The 18,886-nt window shown below is 41.5% G+C and overlaps 1 protein-coding gene and 1 long non-coding RNA gene across 3 annotated transcripts; both read left to right on the forward strand.

Annotated features, from left to right (window-relative positions):
- The first annotated feature begins 1,254 nt into the window (after positions 1-1,254).
- LOC100280481 (lactoylglutathione lyase) lies at positions 1,255-13,407 on the forward strand. Of its 2 annotated transcripts, NM_001407789.1 has the most exons (9): positions 1,266-1,386; positions 1,487-1,621; positions 2,322-2,383; positions 3,221-3,319; positions 11,358-11,418; positions 11,525-11,604; positions 11,696-11,766; positions 11,916-12,005; positions 12,804-13,407. In NM_001407789.1, the coding sequence occupies exons 1-9, from the start codon at positions 1,315-1,317 to the stop codon at positions 12,899-12,901; spliced, it is 768 nt and encodes a 255-aa protein (NP_001394718.1). In that variant the 5' UTR covers positions 1,266-1,314; the 3' UTR covers positions 12,902-13,407. The 2 variants fall into 2 exon arrangements, with proteins under 2 accessions (NP_001146873.1, NP_001394718.1); NM_001153401.2 differs by lacking the exon at positions 3,221-3,319 and having other exon boundaries at positions 1,255-1,386.
- A 1,599-nt stretch (positions 13,408-15,006) lies between these two features.
- LOC103646643 (uncharacterized) lies at positions 15,007-18,368 on the forward strand. The gene is made up of 3 exons (XR_562320.2): positions 15,007-16,944; positions 17,489-17,573; positions 18,059-18,368. It is a non-coding gene; the product is annotated as an uncharacterized lncRNA (long non-coding RNA).
- The last annotated feature ends 518 nt before the right edge of the window (positions 18,369-18,886 follow it).

The following is an 18,886-nucleotide window of genomic DNA, read 5'->3' on the forward strand; positions in this document are numbered from 1 at the left end:
TCGGGACAGATACACTATCCAGATTCGGGTCGGATACAGAGCGAGGACTACCCGAAAAATACCCAGATATTCGGGTCGGATACGGGTAACCGAAACTCGGGTACCCGTTTTTTCTTTTTCTGCATAATATAGTTATAAAATCACAACTTTTACATATGAAATCGGATGAAGATAAAATTTATATGAAAATTGTAGAGCTTGAAGAGATCTATAACTTTGTAATACATCAATTTTTTGTTTAAACATATCTTTTAGACCAAAATAATTGAAAAAATGTCCAAATTTATATCAAATTAATATACTTTATCATTTTTATGTGTGGGGTTAAGGTTATCTCCACGTGGGAACTTAAGATTATCTTTTTATAGACTATTTATTAGTATTGGTAACTTATTTGTATTTTTCGGTCAATACTACAATATTTTAAGGATTTAATTGTATTTTGATAATTTTCTATGACAAGAAATTAATAATACAGAAATAGCCTAAAAAAATCGTGAAATTTTATGGATACACAGCATATGTCCATATATAACAATAAAAATGTTTGGATCATACAATCTATAAGATGCCCATGTTTTTTCCCTTTCACTTTCACTTATCTGTATGCGTTACATGTGAAATCAATGTAAGTATCCAAGTTTCAACATAATCAGTACTTTACTTTATTATTTTCATACGGGGACTTGAGTTATCTTCATATAAAATTTTATTAGTTTTTGTAACTTATTTGCAATTTTTGAGTGAAACTACAATATTCTATGAATTTTAAATATTGCGGTGTTGTTCTACAATGTCCTTGTGATAAGTAACTTTGAACTGCATGATGTCAATTTTATTGGTTTTCTTTCTTACATTTAATCTATCATATACATAATTATGTATTACTTAACTTATGGATAGTTGGACAATTAATATCATCAGACGAACTACCCGACAATTATCCGGTACCTACCCGAGTAGTATCCGTTATCCGTTTCTTACCCGCCCGTATTATTAACCGGTCCCGTCCTGTATCCGTCCCGAAGCTTAAATAACCGAATCTGGTCTCGTATCCGATAGAAATACATTAAGGTATGATACGAGATGATCATGTATCCGAATGTATCCGTCCCGTTTTTATCCTTAGAAAGACATGCCATGTTAGGAGGCGCTTGGATCTAACTGAGATCCGAATAACAATTAAGGATTGGACTAACACATTTTAAAAGTTTGTAGATGGGGATGACAAACAATTTTAAAGACGGGAAATGTATTTTACTCATATAGATAATCTTATATAAAAATAGGTTTATATATCCTGGTGCTCTTGCCATGGCTGGTGCATCGCTCCTCTCCCCATCCTGCACGCTCCTCCGCCTGATTCCCAGCGCGTCGCACTTCAAGGTCCCGTGTTCCGTACTGGAGGATTTGGATTGATGATTATGGTGACTTTCGCTCAGGTTTCACTCACCATTCCCCGTTGGGAATTTTCTTGATTTCGTAGAGATTCGATCGGGTTCGCCGGTTCGCGCCCGCCGCCATGGCGACTTCCTCAGGACCAAAGGAGGCGCCAGCGAATAACCCTGGGCTCCAGACCGAGGTCGACCCCGCCACCAAAGGCTACTTCTTGCAACAAACGGTAACGCGAGCTTTACTCCTGTCTATTTCACCGAGGGAGTGTGTTTATCAAGCACATGTGCGTGCTATTCAGCTCGGGTTTCCAGTTTTGGTGCTCGATGTGTGGATTCACATAAGTAGTCGTGGCGCACTTCATAAGCAGTGGGATAATCAGTCAGTAGTTGCTGTGCTCTATATCCTATTTGCTCCCCCATCCCGTCCCAATCCAAATTTGCTGCTGCTCTTGTCTTGTGGGATGCAAAGAAAAAATGTATCTGATGAATAATGCATTTGATACCTGTCAAACAATCTGGATATCTCAATTCTGAAGCAGATCCAACTCTGAGCTCACTTTGTTACAAGGGCCAGACATCACAAATAACTAAGCACATATATGCAAAATCCTGTGGGCGCTGGCAAAATCACCATCATTTTTTTTCTCAAACACGCAGGAGAACTGCGTATCATTATATTAAGAAAAGGAAGAATATACATGGATACCGACTTCTGCAAAAAATTGATGCTTAGGAATGCTACTAAATGGGCCCTTGATTGTAAATATCTGACAGGCTTGTATTGCTACTATTCCTGTTTGTTTGCTAAACTAAAATCATTCCGTAGTTTTGGAATTAACCATTGGTGGGCCAGCTTATCCCCATAAGCATTTCTGATGTTGTACTTGCCGAGGTAATGATCACAAAAATTTATGTTCTTTGTTTCAGATGTTACGTGTGAAGGACCCAAAAGTGAGCCTTGACTTCTACTCACGTGTGATGGGCATGTCGTGAGTTTAATTTCTTTCTCTTCCTCCAAATAATATATCCATGCTGAGAAAAAAACAATAACAGCTCATATCTGTTCTTTATAGTTTTGTCCTGTAAATGTAGGGATGTTCTTGAGTGGGATGTTCTTGAGAAAAAAACAATAACAGCCCTAACCCTAGTTAGATTGTGTTAGACTGTGTATGGATTTTATGTGGTTGTGTGTTATGGGCCTAGCCTAGCCCATGTAGGCCATTAGGGTTAGGGAGATATATAATGTATCCCCTACACCCAACCTAGGATATGGATAATTATTCCTTGAATATGGTATCATACTGCCTCCTTTCCTAGCCTGTGGTCGCCGCCGTGCTAGCCCTGGAGCCCATCCTCTTCCTTCCTCTTCTTTCTCATCAATCATGGTGTTGGAACTGTGACTCCTGAGGTGGTATGAATGGTGAGGGAAAGGTCGGGGATCACGGCGACGACGTTTGGGCGCCGTCTTCCTAGGGTTAGGGATGCTGAATGGAAGAGGCGGGGCACTGTTCACGGGATGAACAGCACCCACGGTGAATAGTAGACACTGGTGAATAGTGCCGAGGATGAACAATACTTCTGATGAACAGTGCGCGGGTGAACAATAGATGGGTTGGGGAAAGCACAGGCAAGATACTTGCTTGCTTACTGTTACGTACCTCACATGATGAATGATACCTAGGTCCTCCTAGGACTGTAGGATATATAGAAACAGTAATATGGGCCTTAACACCCCCTGTCAAACTCAAGGTGGAGGTTGAGGATCCGAAGCATTGAGTTTGATTAAATGAAACTGATGTTATGCCCTGGTTTGTGCTTTTGTGAAGAAATCAGCAAGCTGCGCTTCCGAAGGCACATATTGAAGATCAATGGTCTTCTGATGACAATGAGACCAAGTGGATGATACATCAACACCAATGTGTTCTGTAAGTTCACGCTTCACTGGATCATGGCAAATTTGTATAGCTCCACTGTTGTCACATACCAAAGGCGTAGGAGTGTCACAACGGACACGTAGATCAGCCAAGAGCCATCGGAGCCAAATTATCTCAGCAGTAGTAGTGGCAAGTACACGAAGTTCTGCTTCATTACTAGATCTAGATATAGCAAACTGTTTTTTTGGATTTCCAAGCAAAGTAGAGTGAGGACGACGAGTGTAAATCTGGGTGACAGGTGGTTTAGAAGAGTAAGAAGGCATGGAAGTGGAAGGAGGTGCGATGGGAATGGGGACATCGGGCGTGGCTACACGGGTTGAAGATGACACAGATGAGGGATCAGAAATGGGAGGAAAACTCAGGAAAGAGGTGGACTCTGTGTAAAAGCATGAAGAATGAGTGGCCGAGTTGTAAAAGAAGGGTCGATTTTCATTAAAGCTCACATCTCGTGAAATGCGAATGCGACGGGAAGACGGATCATAACACCGATAGCCTTTATGTTCAGGGCTGTATCCAAGAAAAACACACTCAACATATTGAGCAGTCAATTTAGTCCGCTCACGAGGTGCTAACAAGACATAACACGCACATCCAAAAACTCGAAGATGGTCATATCGTGGAGTCCCAAAAAGGACTTCACCAGGTGTTTTGCCAGAGAGTTTAGATGACGATTGTCTATTGATGAGATAAACCGTAGTAGAAACAGCTTCACCCCAAAAATGTGAAGGATCAAAAGAAGATAGCAAAAGGGTGCGCGCAGTTTCTATAACATGACGATGTTTACGTCCAGCCACACCATTTTGTGCATGAGCACCAGGGCAAGAAAGCTGAGCAAGAGTACCCTCTGAGGTCAAGAACTGCCGAAAATTATCAGATAAATATTCGCACCCGAATTAGAACAGGAAATTTTAATAGGAGCAGAAAACTGGACGCGAATCATGCGAGCAAAGGATTTATAAATAGATATCAACTCAGAGCGGTGTTTCATAAAAGTAAAGCCAAGTATAACGAGAATGATCATCAATAAAAATTACATAATACTTATGGCCACCTTTTGAAGCAAGAGGTGCAGGTCCCCAAACATCAGAGTGAATCAAATCAAAGGGTCTAACAGAGTGAGAATCACTAGTAAAATATGGAAGTTGTATTTGTTTTCCAAGGTGACGTCGGGGAGGCGTTCCAGAGGAAGACACCAGTTTGGAGAAGAATTGCTCCACCACTGGATGCGGCGGCATTGGCAACCCCTATGCCTAGAAGATCTGGTGATGAAGAACATTTGATCGTCCACAATAAGAGAAAGAGAAGACGTCCGAAGAAAGGCCGTAGAGCATAAAATCTTGGGCGCCCAAATTTTCGAGGCTCTGCACGTCCCTCCTTGCTCTCCTGCTGCTGCGCCTGAGGGGTCCTCCCAGGCTCCCGTAACGAATACACCCTCCTGTGTGGTTGAATTCTTAGCTGCCATGGCTAGGGAGGAGGTCAATCTTCGACGGGCTTTGTTTGTTACTGTCATTGGCACTAGACCGGTGGTGTTGGGCGACGAGGTGTTGGAGGAAGTGGCATGCAATTTTGGCATCGACATTGTGGATAAGACAATTCATCAGTCCATGCCTGAGGATTTTCTCTTGGTCCTGCCAGATGAAGAAACTGTGACTCGGGTTTTGAACGAGGGAAGAGCGCTCCGTGGACCTTGCTTCAACTTGATGTTCAAAAGATGGTCTAGATTCGCCCATGCATCGTCGTCTACCATGTCGGAGCTGGTGGACATCGAGGTTCGCGGCATTCCGGCACACGCGTGGGACCTCTCCACTGTTTCGCAGCTGCTTCATGGCTCGTGTTACATTTTGGAGTTGTTTCCCACCACCATGAACAAGACTGATTACTCTTCATTTCTGTTGAGAGCTTGGTGTTTCGATCCGGTGAAGCTTCATCGTTCTATGGAGTTGCATATCGTCGAGCACGGGCCGGAGTCACAAGCTAAGCGCTGTCTGACTTACAACGTCGTTTTGGCAGCATTTCCGGTGGATCCTGTGGATTCGTCTACGGTCTCTCAGCCCCCTCAGGAGGATGGGCGTGGCGCTGATGATGACCCAGATTTCCAGGATCCTCCTCGACGACCGAGTGGTGTCCAGGACCGGCGACGGTCGGCTCTGCTCCGGCTCGGTCCGTTGCACTCCGCGGGAGATGGAAGGGCGGCTGGTGTTCGTTCTTCGCAGGCTTCCTCGTCCCCTGGTGCTTCGGGAAGACACGGTCATTCATTGAGGCAGCCGTTTGATGCTGCCTTGGTCTGCGGGGCTGGAGGCGTCGTTCCAACTGCCACCATGCCCTCGAGCCTGGTGAAGAAGACCTGAGGGGCCCTGCTGGTGTTCTGGGCCCACCTTCTACAACACGCATGGAGTTTGGTCGCTGGCCTCATGATTCGTATCAAGCTTCTGAAGAGATTGACGCGGCTGACGACGCTCTGGCGACGGAAAGCGTGGATGGCGTGCGGGGTCCCGAGGCTGTGCCATCAGTGGATAAGATGAACAATCCTCCAGTTTTATCCTCGTTGGGCCGTCTTGGCTTAACTGGGCCGGCTTCCGTGGGACCTGTGTTTGGGTCGCTGGATTCTGCCCTCCCTGTTTCACCCTAGCGACACGTTTCTGTTGCTAGGCCGCTGGAACGGGCTGGCGCGAATTCGCCCCAACCTGGTGATGGTCCATTAGTGGTTTTCTTGCCATCTACTGTTGAAACTCCTCTAAGAGTATATTCGAGAAGCAGATTCAAAAGCAAACAAGCCCTGATTCAAGTGGAACAGGTGATACATTTCGAGGAGGCCAATTCTGCAGAGAAGCCTTGTCTACCTCCTTTGGAGTCCTTGGGTAACTCTGTGCCTGAGACTACTGCTGATGCCCCTGATCCTGGAGATGTTGCTGAAGTCCAACCTGATGAGGCAGCAAGTTTTGAAACTAGAAGAAATGAGTTTTTCAAAGGAATCACCAAGCATTCATCTGGGATCCTTCCTGTTCCAAGAGCTGATATGCAAGCAGATCTTTCAACTTCCCCACCTGCTGCTCCCATGCCAAGAAGAAGTCGCTGTGTTGCGGGTGTTGGAGTGGAATTTGATATGCAAGACCTGGGAGGGAGAACTACCAGGAAAGTCATGAGATACCCTGCATATTATTGCAGAGAATGATGGGATTAGTCAGGAGGCCTTGGATGAATATGCTAGACTTTTTATGCACCCCCTGACTCATAGTGAGGTGGAGGCTCTTTCAGCTCTGGTTGGGTGGAGAGCCCCTGTGTCTGTCCATCTTCAGTAAAGGTGTTGCAGCCTTTTGGGCGCATTTTGTATGTCTGGTAGGTGCCGTCTTATCTTTTTTGATGGATCCATCCAAAATCCTGATTTGGAACGTGTGAGGCCTTAATTCTCGTGCACGCCAAGATACAATTAGAGAATTAGTTCTTACTGTAAAGGCTGAGATTGTGTGTCTGCAGGAAACTAAGATGCAATATGTTCCTAGAAGCACCATAGTCTCCATGTTGGGGTCTGAATTTGTTGATTATGTTTTTTTGCCTTCAGAAGTGGCTAGTGGGGGAAACTTGGTGGCTTGGAAAAACCATTTGAGATACACAGGGGAGAGCAGAGTTGATAATCATAGTGTCTCCATTCAATTTCATAAGCAAGGAGGAAGTACCTGGTGGTTGACTTGTGTGTATGGTCCTCAAGGGGATGAAGAGAAGATCTTATTTTTGCATGAGCTAAGAAATGTCAGAGAGGTCTCAATGGACTTTGGGTCGTTGCTGGGGATTTCAACTTAATTTATAAAACCTCAGACAAGAACAACAACAATTTCAATCGGGCTATGATGGGGCGTTTTAGGTGTTTTATTAATGATCTTGCCCTTAAAGATGTTCCTCTCCATGGGCGACGATTTACTTGGTTGAATTAACAAGTGGAGCCTATTCTTGTCAGGTTGGATAGAGTGTTATGTTCGGTTGACTGGGAGTTTCTCTTCCCTAATGTGTTGCTTAAAAGCACTGCTTCCCATGACTCTGATCACTGCACCTTAATTCTGGGCCTTCGGGACAATAAATCAGGGAGTCGACGTTTTCATTTTGAGGCTTTTTGGCCTAAATTGAGGGGTTTCATGATACTGTGCATGATGCTTGGGAGTCAGTTGGCAATGCGAACTGTCCTTATCAAACCCTTCACCGTAAACTGAAGAAGACAGCCAGGAGTCTGCAGGCTTGGAGTGATAGGTAGGGCTGGACAAAATACTCGTGGCTCGTGAGCTCGCTCGACTCATAATCAGCTCGGCTCGGCTCGACTCGGACTGTTTCAATTTTATCACGAGCTGAGCTAACATCTCAGCTCGGTTCGTTAACGAGCCAGCTCGACACGAGCTCGAGCCAGCTCGTTAGCTCGAATGAGCTAGCATTTATCTGTAAAACAAAGCCTATACTTGTATTGGATGAATTAATAAGTGATGAACTATGTTAGTTTAGGGTTTAAATGATGTGATATATAAAATTATGAGTATTGTTAGCTTTTTCTAGTATTAAAGTAGTATGAAATTAACTAGCAATTGATTATATTGTTGTATATATATATGCATACTATTTTTTGTTGTGGCTCGCGAGCTAAACGAGCCAGCTCGAGCTCGCAAACGAGCCGAGCCGAGCTGGTTCTCTGGCTCGGTTTCTTAACGAGTCGAGCCAAGCCAACTCGTTCCCTTAACGAGCCAGCTCGAGCTCGGTCGAGCCGAGCCGAGCTGAATTGGCTCGATATCCACCCCTAGTGATAGGCAAGTTGGACACATCAGTTCTCAACTGGCCTTGGCAAAGGAAGTATTACATAAGCTGGAAATAGCACAAGGTGAAAGAGTGTTAACTCCTGCTGAGTTTTGGCTGAAAAACAAGCTTAAGAAACATTCTTTGCTTCTGTCCCCCTGAAGCGTACTATGGCTAGGATGAGATCAAGGATTTTATGGCTTAAAGATGGTGATGCCAATATTTTTCCACTTGCATGCCAAGCAACGAAAGAGAAAGAATTTTATTGCTACTTTGGTTGATGGGGATGCGATTCTTACCAGTCATCAGGACAAGGCAGCAGCAATGGATGATTTCTTCTTCAATTTATTGGTACAAGTCAGGATTGAGATCAAACAGTGGACTTGGAGGCCCTTGGCCTTTCTCGGCATGACCTGGCAGAGCTTGAGGCCCCCTGTTTAGAAGGTGAAGTATGGGAAACCATTAAGCTTTTACCTTCCGATAAAGCTCCGGGGCCGGATGGCTTCACTGGCTGCTTTATAAATCCTGTTGGAATATTATCAAATCTGATATCATGGCTGCAATTCAAGCTATCTGGAATAGAAATTTTGATAACCTTGGCAAGCTGAACTCTACTTACATTGCCTTGATCCCAAAAAAAGAGGGGGCTGATCATGTGAATGATTTTAGGCCAATAAGCCTTGTGCACAGGGCAAATTGATTACCGAAATCTTAGCTAATAGATTGGCTAGCAGGCTTAATGGAATGATCTCTCCAAATCAAAGTGCCTTCATCAAAGGACGGTTTATTCAAGATAACTTCATGTTGGTACAACAGACTTCCAGATTCTTACACCGACAAAAAAGGCTAGTTTGCTCCTTAAATTGGATATCACCAAGGCCTTTGATCGGTCTCGTGGCCTTTTCTCATTGAGGTCTTGAAGCAGCTTGGTTTTGGACAAATTTGGAGGGATATTATTTGTGGGCTACTGGCCTCATCTTCTACTCAAGTCCTTCTCAATGGGTATCCGGGGAGGAGGATAATTCACAGAAGAGGGCTTCGGCAAGGGGACCCTCTCTTCCCGATGCTATTTATATTGGTAATGAACATCTTGGCCCTTATCTTTAATAGGGCCGAGGAATCTGGTTTATTGCAACACTTGTCGGGTAGAGTTAAACTCCATCAGATCTCTATGTATACTGATGATGTTGTTCTATTTCTGAGTCCCTCGGTTGCGGATATCTCCATTGCAATGAGTATTTTGGACTTGTTTGGGAAGGCTTCTAGGCTCCGTAACAACGAGAAAAAATCTAATGTTTTCCCCATCCGGTGCTCTGAGGATGATCTTCTGCTGGTCTAGAATTTATTGCCATGTGAGATGTCTGATTTCCCTTGCAAATATCTTGGAATCCCTCTCTCCCTTCACAAGCTGACCAAGGAACAAGTTCAATCAATCATAGACAGGGTGGCTGACCGTCTTCCAAGTTGGAAAACTGATCTTATGACGAGAGCTGGTAGGAGAATTATGGTACAACATGTGCTCACCATTATGATTGTCTATTTGGCTATGGCCATTGATTTTCCTCCTTGGGCATTAGAAGTTGTTGATAAGATAAAAAAGGGTTTTCTTTGGAAAGGTCGTAAGGATGTCAAGGGAGGACATTGTCTGGTTGCCTGGGGGAGGGTGTGCAGACTCCTCCATTTGGGAGGTTTGAGAATTTCTAGTTTGAAGGAATTATGCTGGGCTCTTCATATGAGATGGTTGTGGCTACATAAAACTGATCCAGCAGGCCTTGGGCAAACCTCCCTATACAAGTTCCTAAAAAGGCAAGATCTTTCTTCTCCACTGTTTTGGTCTCAGAAGTGGGAAATGGAGCACGCACTCTGTTCTGGACAGATAAATGGCTCTTGGCTCCTAGGTTATTCGCCATCATTCCTAAAAGGATTGCTAATAGGAGAACTGTCCTCGAGGCTCTTTCCAACAGAAAATGGATATCTGATATAAAAGGTGCCTTGTCTGTTGGAGCTATAGTGGAATACTTGAACCTTTGGGAGATTCTATCAGAAATAGTGTTGCAGCCTAAAGTGGAAGATAAGCATGTATTCAGTATTGCGGCAGATGGCAAATATCCGGCTAAGTCGGCTTACGATGGTCTTTTTGTTGGGTCAACATCCTTTGGCCACTACCATCTGGTATGGAAATCCTAGGCACCTCCAAAGTGTCGGTTTTTCCTTTGGCTGGCAGCAAACAAAAGATGCTGGGCTGCTGACAGGCTTGCTAAGAGAGGTTTGGATCACCCAGCTAGGTGTCTCTTATGTGATCAGGAAGCTGAAACTCTTGACCATATCCTTGTCTCTTGTGTGTTCACAAGAGTGTTCTGGTTTAACCACCTGAAACCTTTTGGTTTTCAAAGACTGGCTCCCCAGCCAGGGCTTTCATCCTTCATGATTTGGTGGGAGCAAACCTCAGGAATGGTCACTGGTCTACCTGGAAAAAGTCTCAACTCCCTTGTTGCCTTGGGGACATGGACAATTTGGAAGTTTCGAAACAATTGTGTTTTTAATGGTTGTACTCCTAGTTTGGTTTTGTCCCTTAGCTTAGCTAGGGAGGAGAGGCAGTCTTGGGAAGTGGCTGGGGCTAAAGGTCTTTCATGCCTTGCTGCCCTCCTTCCTGAAGACTAGAGGTTGTTGCTGGGTGAGTTTGATGGATTTTTTTTTCAGTTTTTTGTGTTTTTGGCCTCCCTAAGGAGACCTTTGTATCATGTATCAGGTCTCTTTGACCTTTATTTCTTTCTTCTTCTTAATATATTGAGGCGCAGTTCTCCTGCGTTTTTTATTAAAAAAAAGCATAGTAGCATGAAACAGGCTTTTGTAGGCGGGTTTTGCTTAACATTGCCCATCACAAGAGGATCTCCAAACATGAGAATCTTCCACCTCCGGTTGTAGCACCACTTTGAAGATGAGATCCCAAAGGTTCTGTCCAGCACCTTCGGTTGTAACGCTACATAGTCACATCTGGCTTTGTAAACAGTTGCATGCAATACATTTATGTGCTAGTTGCTTATTCAAGCGATTTACACAGGGTAGTGCACTTGCTTTTGAGGCTGAGCACACTTGAGAATAGTTGAAGTTTGAGGCTCCAGATTCCTGTTGATACCATTGCTAATTTGTTACTACTATTGTCACCACCACCAAAACATGTAGTTTGGTCATTATTTTGTGTTCAGGGCCAAAAGGTTTTCTAGGTATATGTTCTTACGATGAGCACTTTCTTCTCCAGGTTGCTGAAAAGGTTGGATTTTGAAGAGATGAAATTCAGTTTGTATTTTCTAGGTTACGAGGTATAAGTTTCTATGACTTGTGAGACTATGCATCACCTGAAAATAGAATTTACACAATTCTGATTCTTAAGTATTTTATGTAAATTTAATCTACTGTTGCTTGTAGGATGTGACCTTAGCCCCTGATGATCATATCAAGCGGACTGAATGGACTTTTAGGCAAAAAGCTACTCTTGAGCTCACCCAGTGAGTCTTGTTACCCCGTATCTTTGTGCGATGCACTTCTTTAATAGCTTGAATGGTCATCAGGAAATTAATTAACACTTTGTACCTGTAGCAACTGGGGCACGGAAAATGACCCTGAATTCAAAGGTTACCATAATGGGAACTCAGACCCTCGTGGTTTTGGTATGTGCTTTGACAATTTATGTTCAATTGAAATGACTGACAGTTTCTGTTTCCGAAATCATAGGCATAGTTTCGGTGCTGTAAGATATATATAATTGTGAAACACATATTGCTCTAACGCTTGTATTTGCTCACTTTTGTTCATTCAGGTCATATAGGAGTAACTGTGGATGATGTCCACAAGGCATGTGAACGCTTTGAACGTCTTGGGGTTGAGTTTGTGAAGAAACCTGATGATGGTAGGTGATTTTGCTTTGTAGTGTTACTCAAACATGAAAATTAAATAGTTAAAATCTTCTTTCTGTAAGATTTGCAGGGTAACTGAGCATATTACGACTGATGTACACTAGGGATTGCCCAAAATATTGATCTGTGGTGTTTATTCGAGCCGTAGCTTTACTCTGGCAGTATGCAAACTTTGTATTTGTGCTATCTGTAAGACCATGTTGATAGTCTTCACCAGCCTCGGTCTAATTCTACAAGAAATATGAGATGTGGCCAGTTCAGCAGTTTGTGTTAGTATATGGCGAATCCTATGGTTATATAGGTCCCGTTTGTTTCGGATTATAATCTATCCAGATTATATAATCCAGCATAAATAATCCAGTAGTTAAATAAACACATAGATTATATGTTCATATTATATAATTTAAAGCATAGATTATGATAATCTCATAATCTCCTTAAGAGTAGCTTATTTGAGATTATTTTAGTAAAAGACCCACTACTCATGGTAATGTAAATAGAAATTACAATATGTGTCATCCTTCTTTTCTCATCTCAAATAAATAAACAAGGGTACTGTTGTCTTTATGAATAATCTATATTTATATAATCTAGACTATCAAACAGCTACATGTAAATTATAATCCAGATTATATAATTTATAAGCTTAAACAAACAAGCCCATAGGAACAATTCGGCTTATGGTTGATAATGTCACCTCCTTGTTACCTTCAATCTACTCATGATACCCCTTTTCATTCTTATCTCTGTAGCACATAGCCCTGTTATTTGACATATGATCTTTGCTGCAGGAAAAATCAAAGGCATCGCTTTCATCAAAGATCCTGATGGTTACTGGATCGAAATATTTGACCAGACGATTGGGACGGTAACTTCTTCAGCATCATGATGAACAGTAGTGGTTCCTTATATGGTGCGCAAGATCATACAACTCTGGCATAAGAGCTTTTCATATGTGTGTCTGGGGTCTGGACTCGGATTAAGGGCTGGAATCTGTTTACTTCTAGCATCTTCTTGCTTTAATAATATGCGAACTATGTTGAGGAATGAAATAAAATAAGTTCGGGTAAAAATTCAAGTTTCTGTTGTCCTGACCGGTGGTCCCGCCTGCATGCACACTCCCCAGCGCGGGCACGTCCTGTGCCACTGCCTTGTGGGCCCGGCCGCATGCAAGCGCATGCCTTGGAGTTACGGTTGGAGTTGGAGGTTCCCCCACCTGGCGACGCGAATTAGGGCTGGGCAAAAAAAATCCGAAATCCGAATTTTGTTCGGGAATTTTGGGTAGTAACTTGCAAAACCCGAATTTATTTTGGGCATCATAATCGGGTACCTGAATTACCCGAACTTTCATGTGTCATGTACTCACGTCGTGTTTAATTATTAATTTGTACATCTATAATTATGTGTACGTGTGCATAACTTGTGATTGTAGATTGTTTGTGTTTTATATGTCCATGTATATTAAAATTCAAACTATATTTTTATGCTAATTTAATAGGTAATAGGGTGTATGTGTTTTTATGAAGCCGACACAACAATTCGGGTAATTCGGGAATACCCGAACCCGAAATTTCGGGTACCCGAATTTTCGGGTATTGTAAAATCCGTTGTAATTTCAGGTATTGATTCTCAAAACCCGAAATTTTAAATACCCCAATTACCCGACTCGAAATTTTCGGGTAACCCGAACGCCCACACCTAACGCGAATGTTGCTAACACAATTTGAATTATATGATAAATTAATATTTTAAAATAGATATGTATAAAATTTATTACTAAATATTATAAAGTACAAGAATATTTTTTTGTAAATTTGTATACGTATTATATTATATTCGAATTTTCTATCAATTATTTAAAAATTTATATATGAATTTTATATTAGTTATTTTAAAAAAAATATAGAACAAAGTTAAGGTTTACTTTTTATGATTTTATGAATATTAATAAGCTCAATCTTAAAAACAAGAATATAAATTTACATAGTAAATTCTACATGCTATTTGTACACAATCGAATAAACAAGGTCAACAATTTAACATCCGAATAAGTATTCGGATTCATCCTAACAAACGTCGTCACGTCCGAATTTAAGGGCAAATCCAGATACATCTCATATATGCGCCAAATGAACATCCACACATATAATGACTTAGTGTATAAAGATGAATGTCATAATCTTTATTGTATAACGAGAATGTCTTAGAAAATTACTGATATTAAAACAACTCGAACTAAGATACTATCTTCATGGCGCTAATAGTTGACTGAGAGACGACGCCTAGATCTCATCGAACTCATCATAGTGGTCCTCCTCCGGTGGTACATGCTCTTCTCCTGGTGTGATTATAGCAAAAGTGAGCTCCCATACCGTCATCACTCAACAAGTGTGGGGAATAATGTACATGAGCCCACTTACGGTGGGGCTCATGAGTAGTGTAAAACTTGCCAAAAATAATGATTAAGGCTAAGCATTGCTTTTAATAAGTTTGGTCAAATTTTTATTAGCAATTACTAAGTGTAAGTAGATATCAACTCAATTAAAATAATTGATCACAGTGATAAATAAAATCCCACGATGCAATGCAAATGATAAATTAAGTTTTAATTCCATAAGTTACTCATGTGAGAGTACAAGCCGCTCATGACCGTGAGCACAACTGATATATCAGTTTTACACTCTGCAGAGGTGGCACATTATTACCCAAAAGCCCTGTTACCCATTTGCCAAGGGGTCTAGAATTTTCATCCATTTCTACTGAGGAGACGAGGCAGGGTAGCACTACGAAGCCTTTCTAAAGTTCTACTAGTATAAGAAAACCCGCTACGGATATAGGAAGAAGGAAGCATAGAATCCCTCGTCCGAAAAGCTATTACAGACAGTTTGATTCGAGGACCTCCCTATACTCTACAGCGACACACTCCTCGCTTGCCCCTTTCAGGAAAGGATTATCTCACGTTAGCTTTCCTAATTACTTGGCTAAGACCAGAGCCATATAGTTCTTATGGTTTGCACTATTGTCTCAGGTGGCCGGTCCATGTTCCAGTTAACAAAATGATTTAACATGTATCATGATAAAACCAACAATAACAATTCATATTAGAACATGAACATAAATCATAAGTAACATTAACCCAAAAACCAGGTAGAGTAATAGCAAAACTACCCAATAATTCATTTGTATGCAAGGTGTGGGGTGAACAATGCTAGGTAACCTAGTAGGTCTTATCAAATTAACCTAAGCATGTCACAGTGATTAACATGGACATTATTAGGTAACAGAATGTGATCAAGGGCACAACTTGCCTTCTGCGAGCTCTTGCTCAGAATCTTCAACTTGCGGTGCTTTGGGTTCCTCGGTCACTTGCTCGTCTACTCGCAACAACACAAACAACCAATATGAAGAAAAAGTAACATCACACCGAGCAATAAAACATTTGCATAATAATATTCTACGCGTCGCAATAAATCCGTAGTTTCGTGAACTACTAAATTTAGAGTTAGAATGTAGGATATATGGTTTTTTCTAAGTTCACTGATTTATTTTTTACTGAAAATCAATTTATGCATTTATTCTTTTATTCCATAGATTAATTGGTTCGTGGCTTTTATTTCTTGGAAAGTCAGGGGCTAAGCGGCAAGATTTGGGACCCGCCTGCAGTTATTTTCGACCTACCCCGATTCCCCGAAATGGAAGGGTCCCTTCTAGTAAAGTTGTATAGCTGACATCGCGCGTGGCGTCCTGACCGTTGGATTGACAACCAACGGTCAATATTAGATCAAACATATCATGAACTGGTATCCCTTTTTTAATCGCAGCCTCAGATCACGATCCGTAAGTCAGGAACCCTCCATCGCTTCCCACTACCCGATCCGAGTCGTATGACCAAGATTTAATTGACGTGAAAAGGTATTATGATCCTAGCCACACGTTCATTGATTAACGACCTACGCATCATCTTCCTCTCCACAAAGCTCATCCGGCATCGCAGTGCCCATCCACATGGTGGCACCACACCGGTAAGGGCCTAACCTTGCTCTAGTGTACTAAACTATACCACGTTTGGTGCTAGATGGGGAAGAGGTCATGAGATACAACATGATAGACTTCATACCTGATAGACATTTGGATCTCCCCAAGAACCATAACCACTAGATCAAATGTACAAAACAGATTGTACCTCTATTTAGATTTGATGCCATCACGTTCGTTGGTGAAGTTCTGCGCTAAGGCAGCGACGGTCGAGGAAGCGAGCTCGTATGTGGTGAGCTTCCCGTTGCTACAACCTCCCTCTAGATCGGTCTAGGGTTTGAGGTGGGGAACTAAAGATGTGTCTACGAACCTCATGTTTAGCCATCAACCCCCACCTCTCTATTTATAGGTTGTGCAATAGGGCCCCACCAACCTCGTCTTGGGATGGACGCATCCGATCAGGGAGTGAGGTCAAGGGGCCAGTTCGCCGTTGGACCAACTGGCGGAGATCAATTCCAACATTCTCTCCCTTGATCTCATCTTATACTTTCAACTTTATACTTTTAATTATTTTCGTATCCCATCACAGATTGGTGCATAGAGCATGCTTCGTCATCACGGTTAATCACTGATAGACTTAACAGCTACAATACACGTCTTTGTTCTAAAATAGATCCATTGACTTTTGGCCCTTTAATTGTCCGGAAAACATAGGCTATACCATAAACCCATGTCGACTGTGTGTTCTCTGAACGCACTGGGTGGCAAGCCTTTAGTAAGCGGATCCACCAACACTTGTCTGTTACTTATATGTTCAATACTTTTAATATGATTTTGGACTTTCTCCTTTACAACACATAACTTTGTGTCAATGTGTTTGGCAGCACACTTGACTCGTCGCCATAGGAGTGAACTATTTGAATGGTTACTGTTGTTGTCAACCATTATCAATTTCGGGTACATTTTCCCTTAACCATTTTCCCTATCCCTTAGTCTCGTATCATGCTATATTATGTCTTTGCATCACATTGATGATAACATCTTGTTTGGAGTTTTTCCACACAAAAACTCTAAGTGTGAATGTTAGCGACAATTGTGGATTACGCTACACATTCCACAAGGTTCTATCTTTGTACTCACAATCTTTGAGAGCACTTGTTCTTTCTTTTTAGCATGGGACCAACATTCGTAACTCCATTCCAGTGATCTATATTTGGACTGGACACTGCCAAAACAACCTGGATACATGAAAAACGTTAGGGTAACACCATACTTGTGCATTCACTGAGCTTCCAACAGACGAAGCATATGGTACCAGATTCATTTATTCCACATTGCCTCTTGGAATATCAAAGTTCCCAAATCCATTACCCTTGATTATAGTCACATGTGTAGGTTTTCTCATATGCATACTTTATTTCTTTACATGCTTTCTTAGCATGTCTATGCGATAATCCTAATACCTTGTTTCTCTTCTATGTCGATGAATCTCAATTCTTAGAGCGAGAGACACTTCATCGAGACCAATTTCATTTGATCTTTATGACAAGAACTTTTCACCAATAGATTGACATCACTACTGCCAAGTAAGATCTCATCCATATATGCATACTTAGAGAATGAATTTCCCATTCTATAAATTACCATAGATACAATTGTCCTCTCGTTCTCTTTAACCCAAACATTCTTTAACTTTAAATGCTATTGTCTAGAGACATGCTCTAGTCCATAAATAATTTCTTTAGGTGGCATCCCTTCTATACTTTTACTTTCATGGCAAAACTTTTAGCTTATGCCATGTCATTGTTTCATGCAAATCCCACTAGGGAATGTGGTATTTACTTTCATCTGATGTAACTCAGATCAAGATGTGCTACTAGCACCCATCAATTTGTTTATTCTATTTGCGCAAAATCTTTTGAATATGAAGTGGAGCCTTTCATCTTTACATATTCCTTTTAAAGTCACATTTCGTCTCGTAGGCCATTTATAGCCTACTGTTTTGGCTCTATTAGTATTTAATTCTGAGTCCTAAACATCGTTGGTAATCAGTGATTCTTTTGCCATTTAGGTGAGCGAGGGCCTCCATGGCTTCTTCAAATGAGGTGGGATTGCCCTCCATATTATAGACTTTGTAGTTTCTGATTTCCTTTTCTTTAAGACCATTTAGGCCTTAGCTATTGACACTTCTTTCATATGGAACTATTGTTGATATTTATTGCTAAGAAGCAAATGAGTTCTATAGTCTCCTGTATCATAGGATCCTTGTTTACTTTTTATTTTAGGGACCAACAACATGTGTTGTATCAGTCATATAACGTCAACATGTATTGAGCAATTTGTCGTTCTTGAATCATTAGAGTAGGAACATAATCCCACTTTTATTCAAGTCTTAGGTTTCTATATACATGCTTCCCCATATTACACCATCTTTTGTAAAGATAGTGTATCTTCAAACTTTCTTAATTTTGGTTGGGTCTATTCTTTTAAACTTAAATGGCGCCTGAAGCACCGCTTTTAAACTATATTCTTTGCCGGTATGAATACTGGTTGACTACGCTATCTTCCTATCAGAACCATAAAATGTCCATTTTGGAATTTAACTATTTCTTTTACTTTAGGGGTATCATCATTATGATCATCATACTCCCCGACAATCACATTCATCTTTTATAGATCACTCTTGCCTATGCATCTCATTATTTGAAGTATAAGGGAGTATCTTTCTTAATTGATCTCACATACCCCCTCGAAATGTGGCATGGACTTTTCTGCCACAATTTCAAAAACCATTCAGAACTCTTGTGAATGAGGAATTTTGATTACTTTCTTCATCCACATGATTACATCATGCAAAATGAAGGGAGTACTCTTTTCTCATTTCACTTAAAGAATTCAA

Source organism: Zea mays, chromosome 2 (genome assembly GCF_902167145.1).
Source record: "Zea mays cultivar B73 chromosome 2, Zm-B73-REFERENCE-NAM-5.0, whole genome shotgun sequence".
Lineage (NCBI taxonomy): Eukaryota > Viridiplantae > Streptophyta > Magnoliopsida > Poales > Poaceae > Zea > Zea mays.

Bases quoted from the DNA above. Each gene is read 5' to 3' on its own strand.
- LOC100280481 (NM_001407789.1), top strand. From the start codon at position 1,315: ATGGCTGGTGCATCGCTCCTCTCCCCATCCTGCACGCTCCTCCGCCTG. The intron at 3,320-11,357 runs GTAAGTTCACGC...TTTCTTCTCCAG, and splicing joins CATCAACACCAATGTGTTCT to GTTGCTGAAAAGGTTGGATT. The intron at 11,605-11,695 runs GTGAGTCTTGTT...TTGTACCTGTAG, and splicing joins GCTACTCTTGAGCTCACCCA to CAACTGGGGCACGGAAAATG.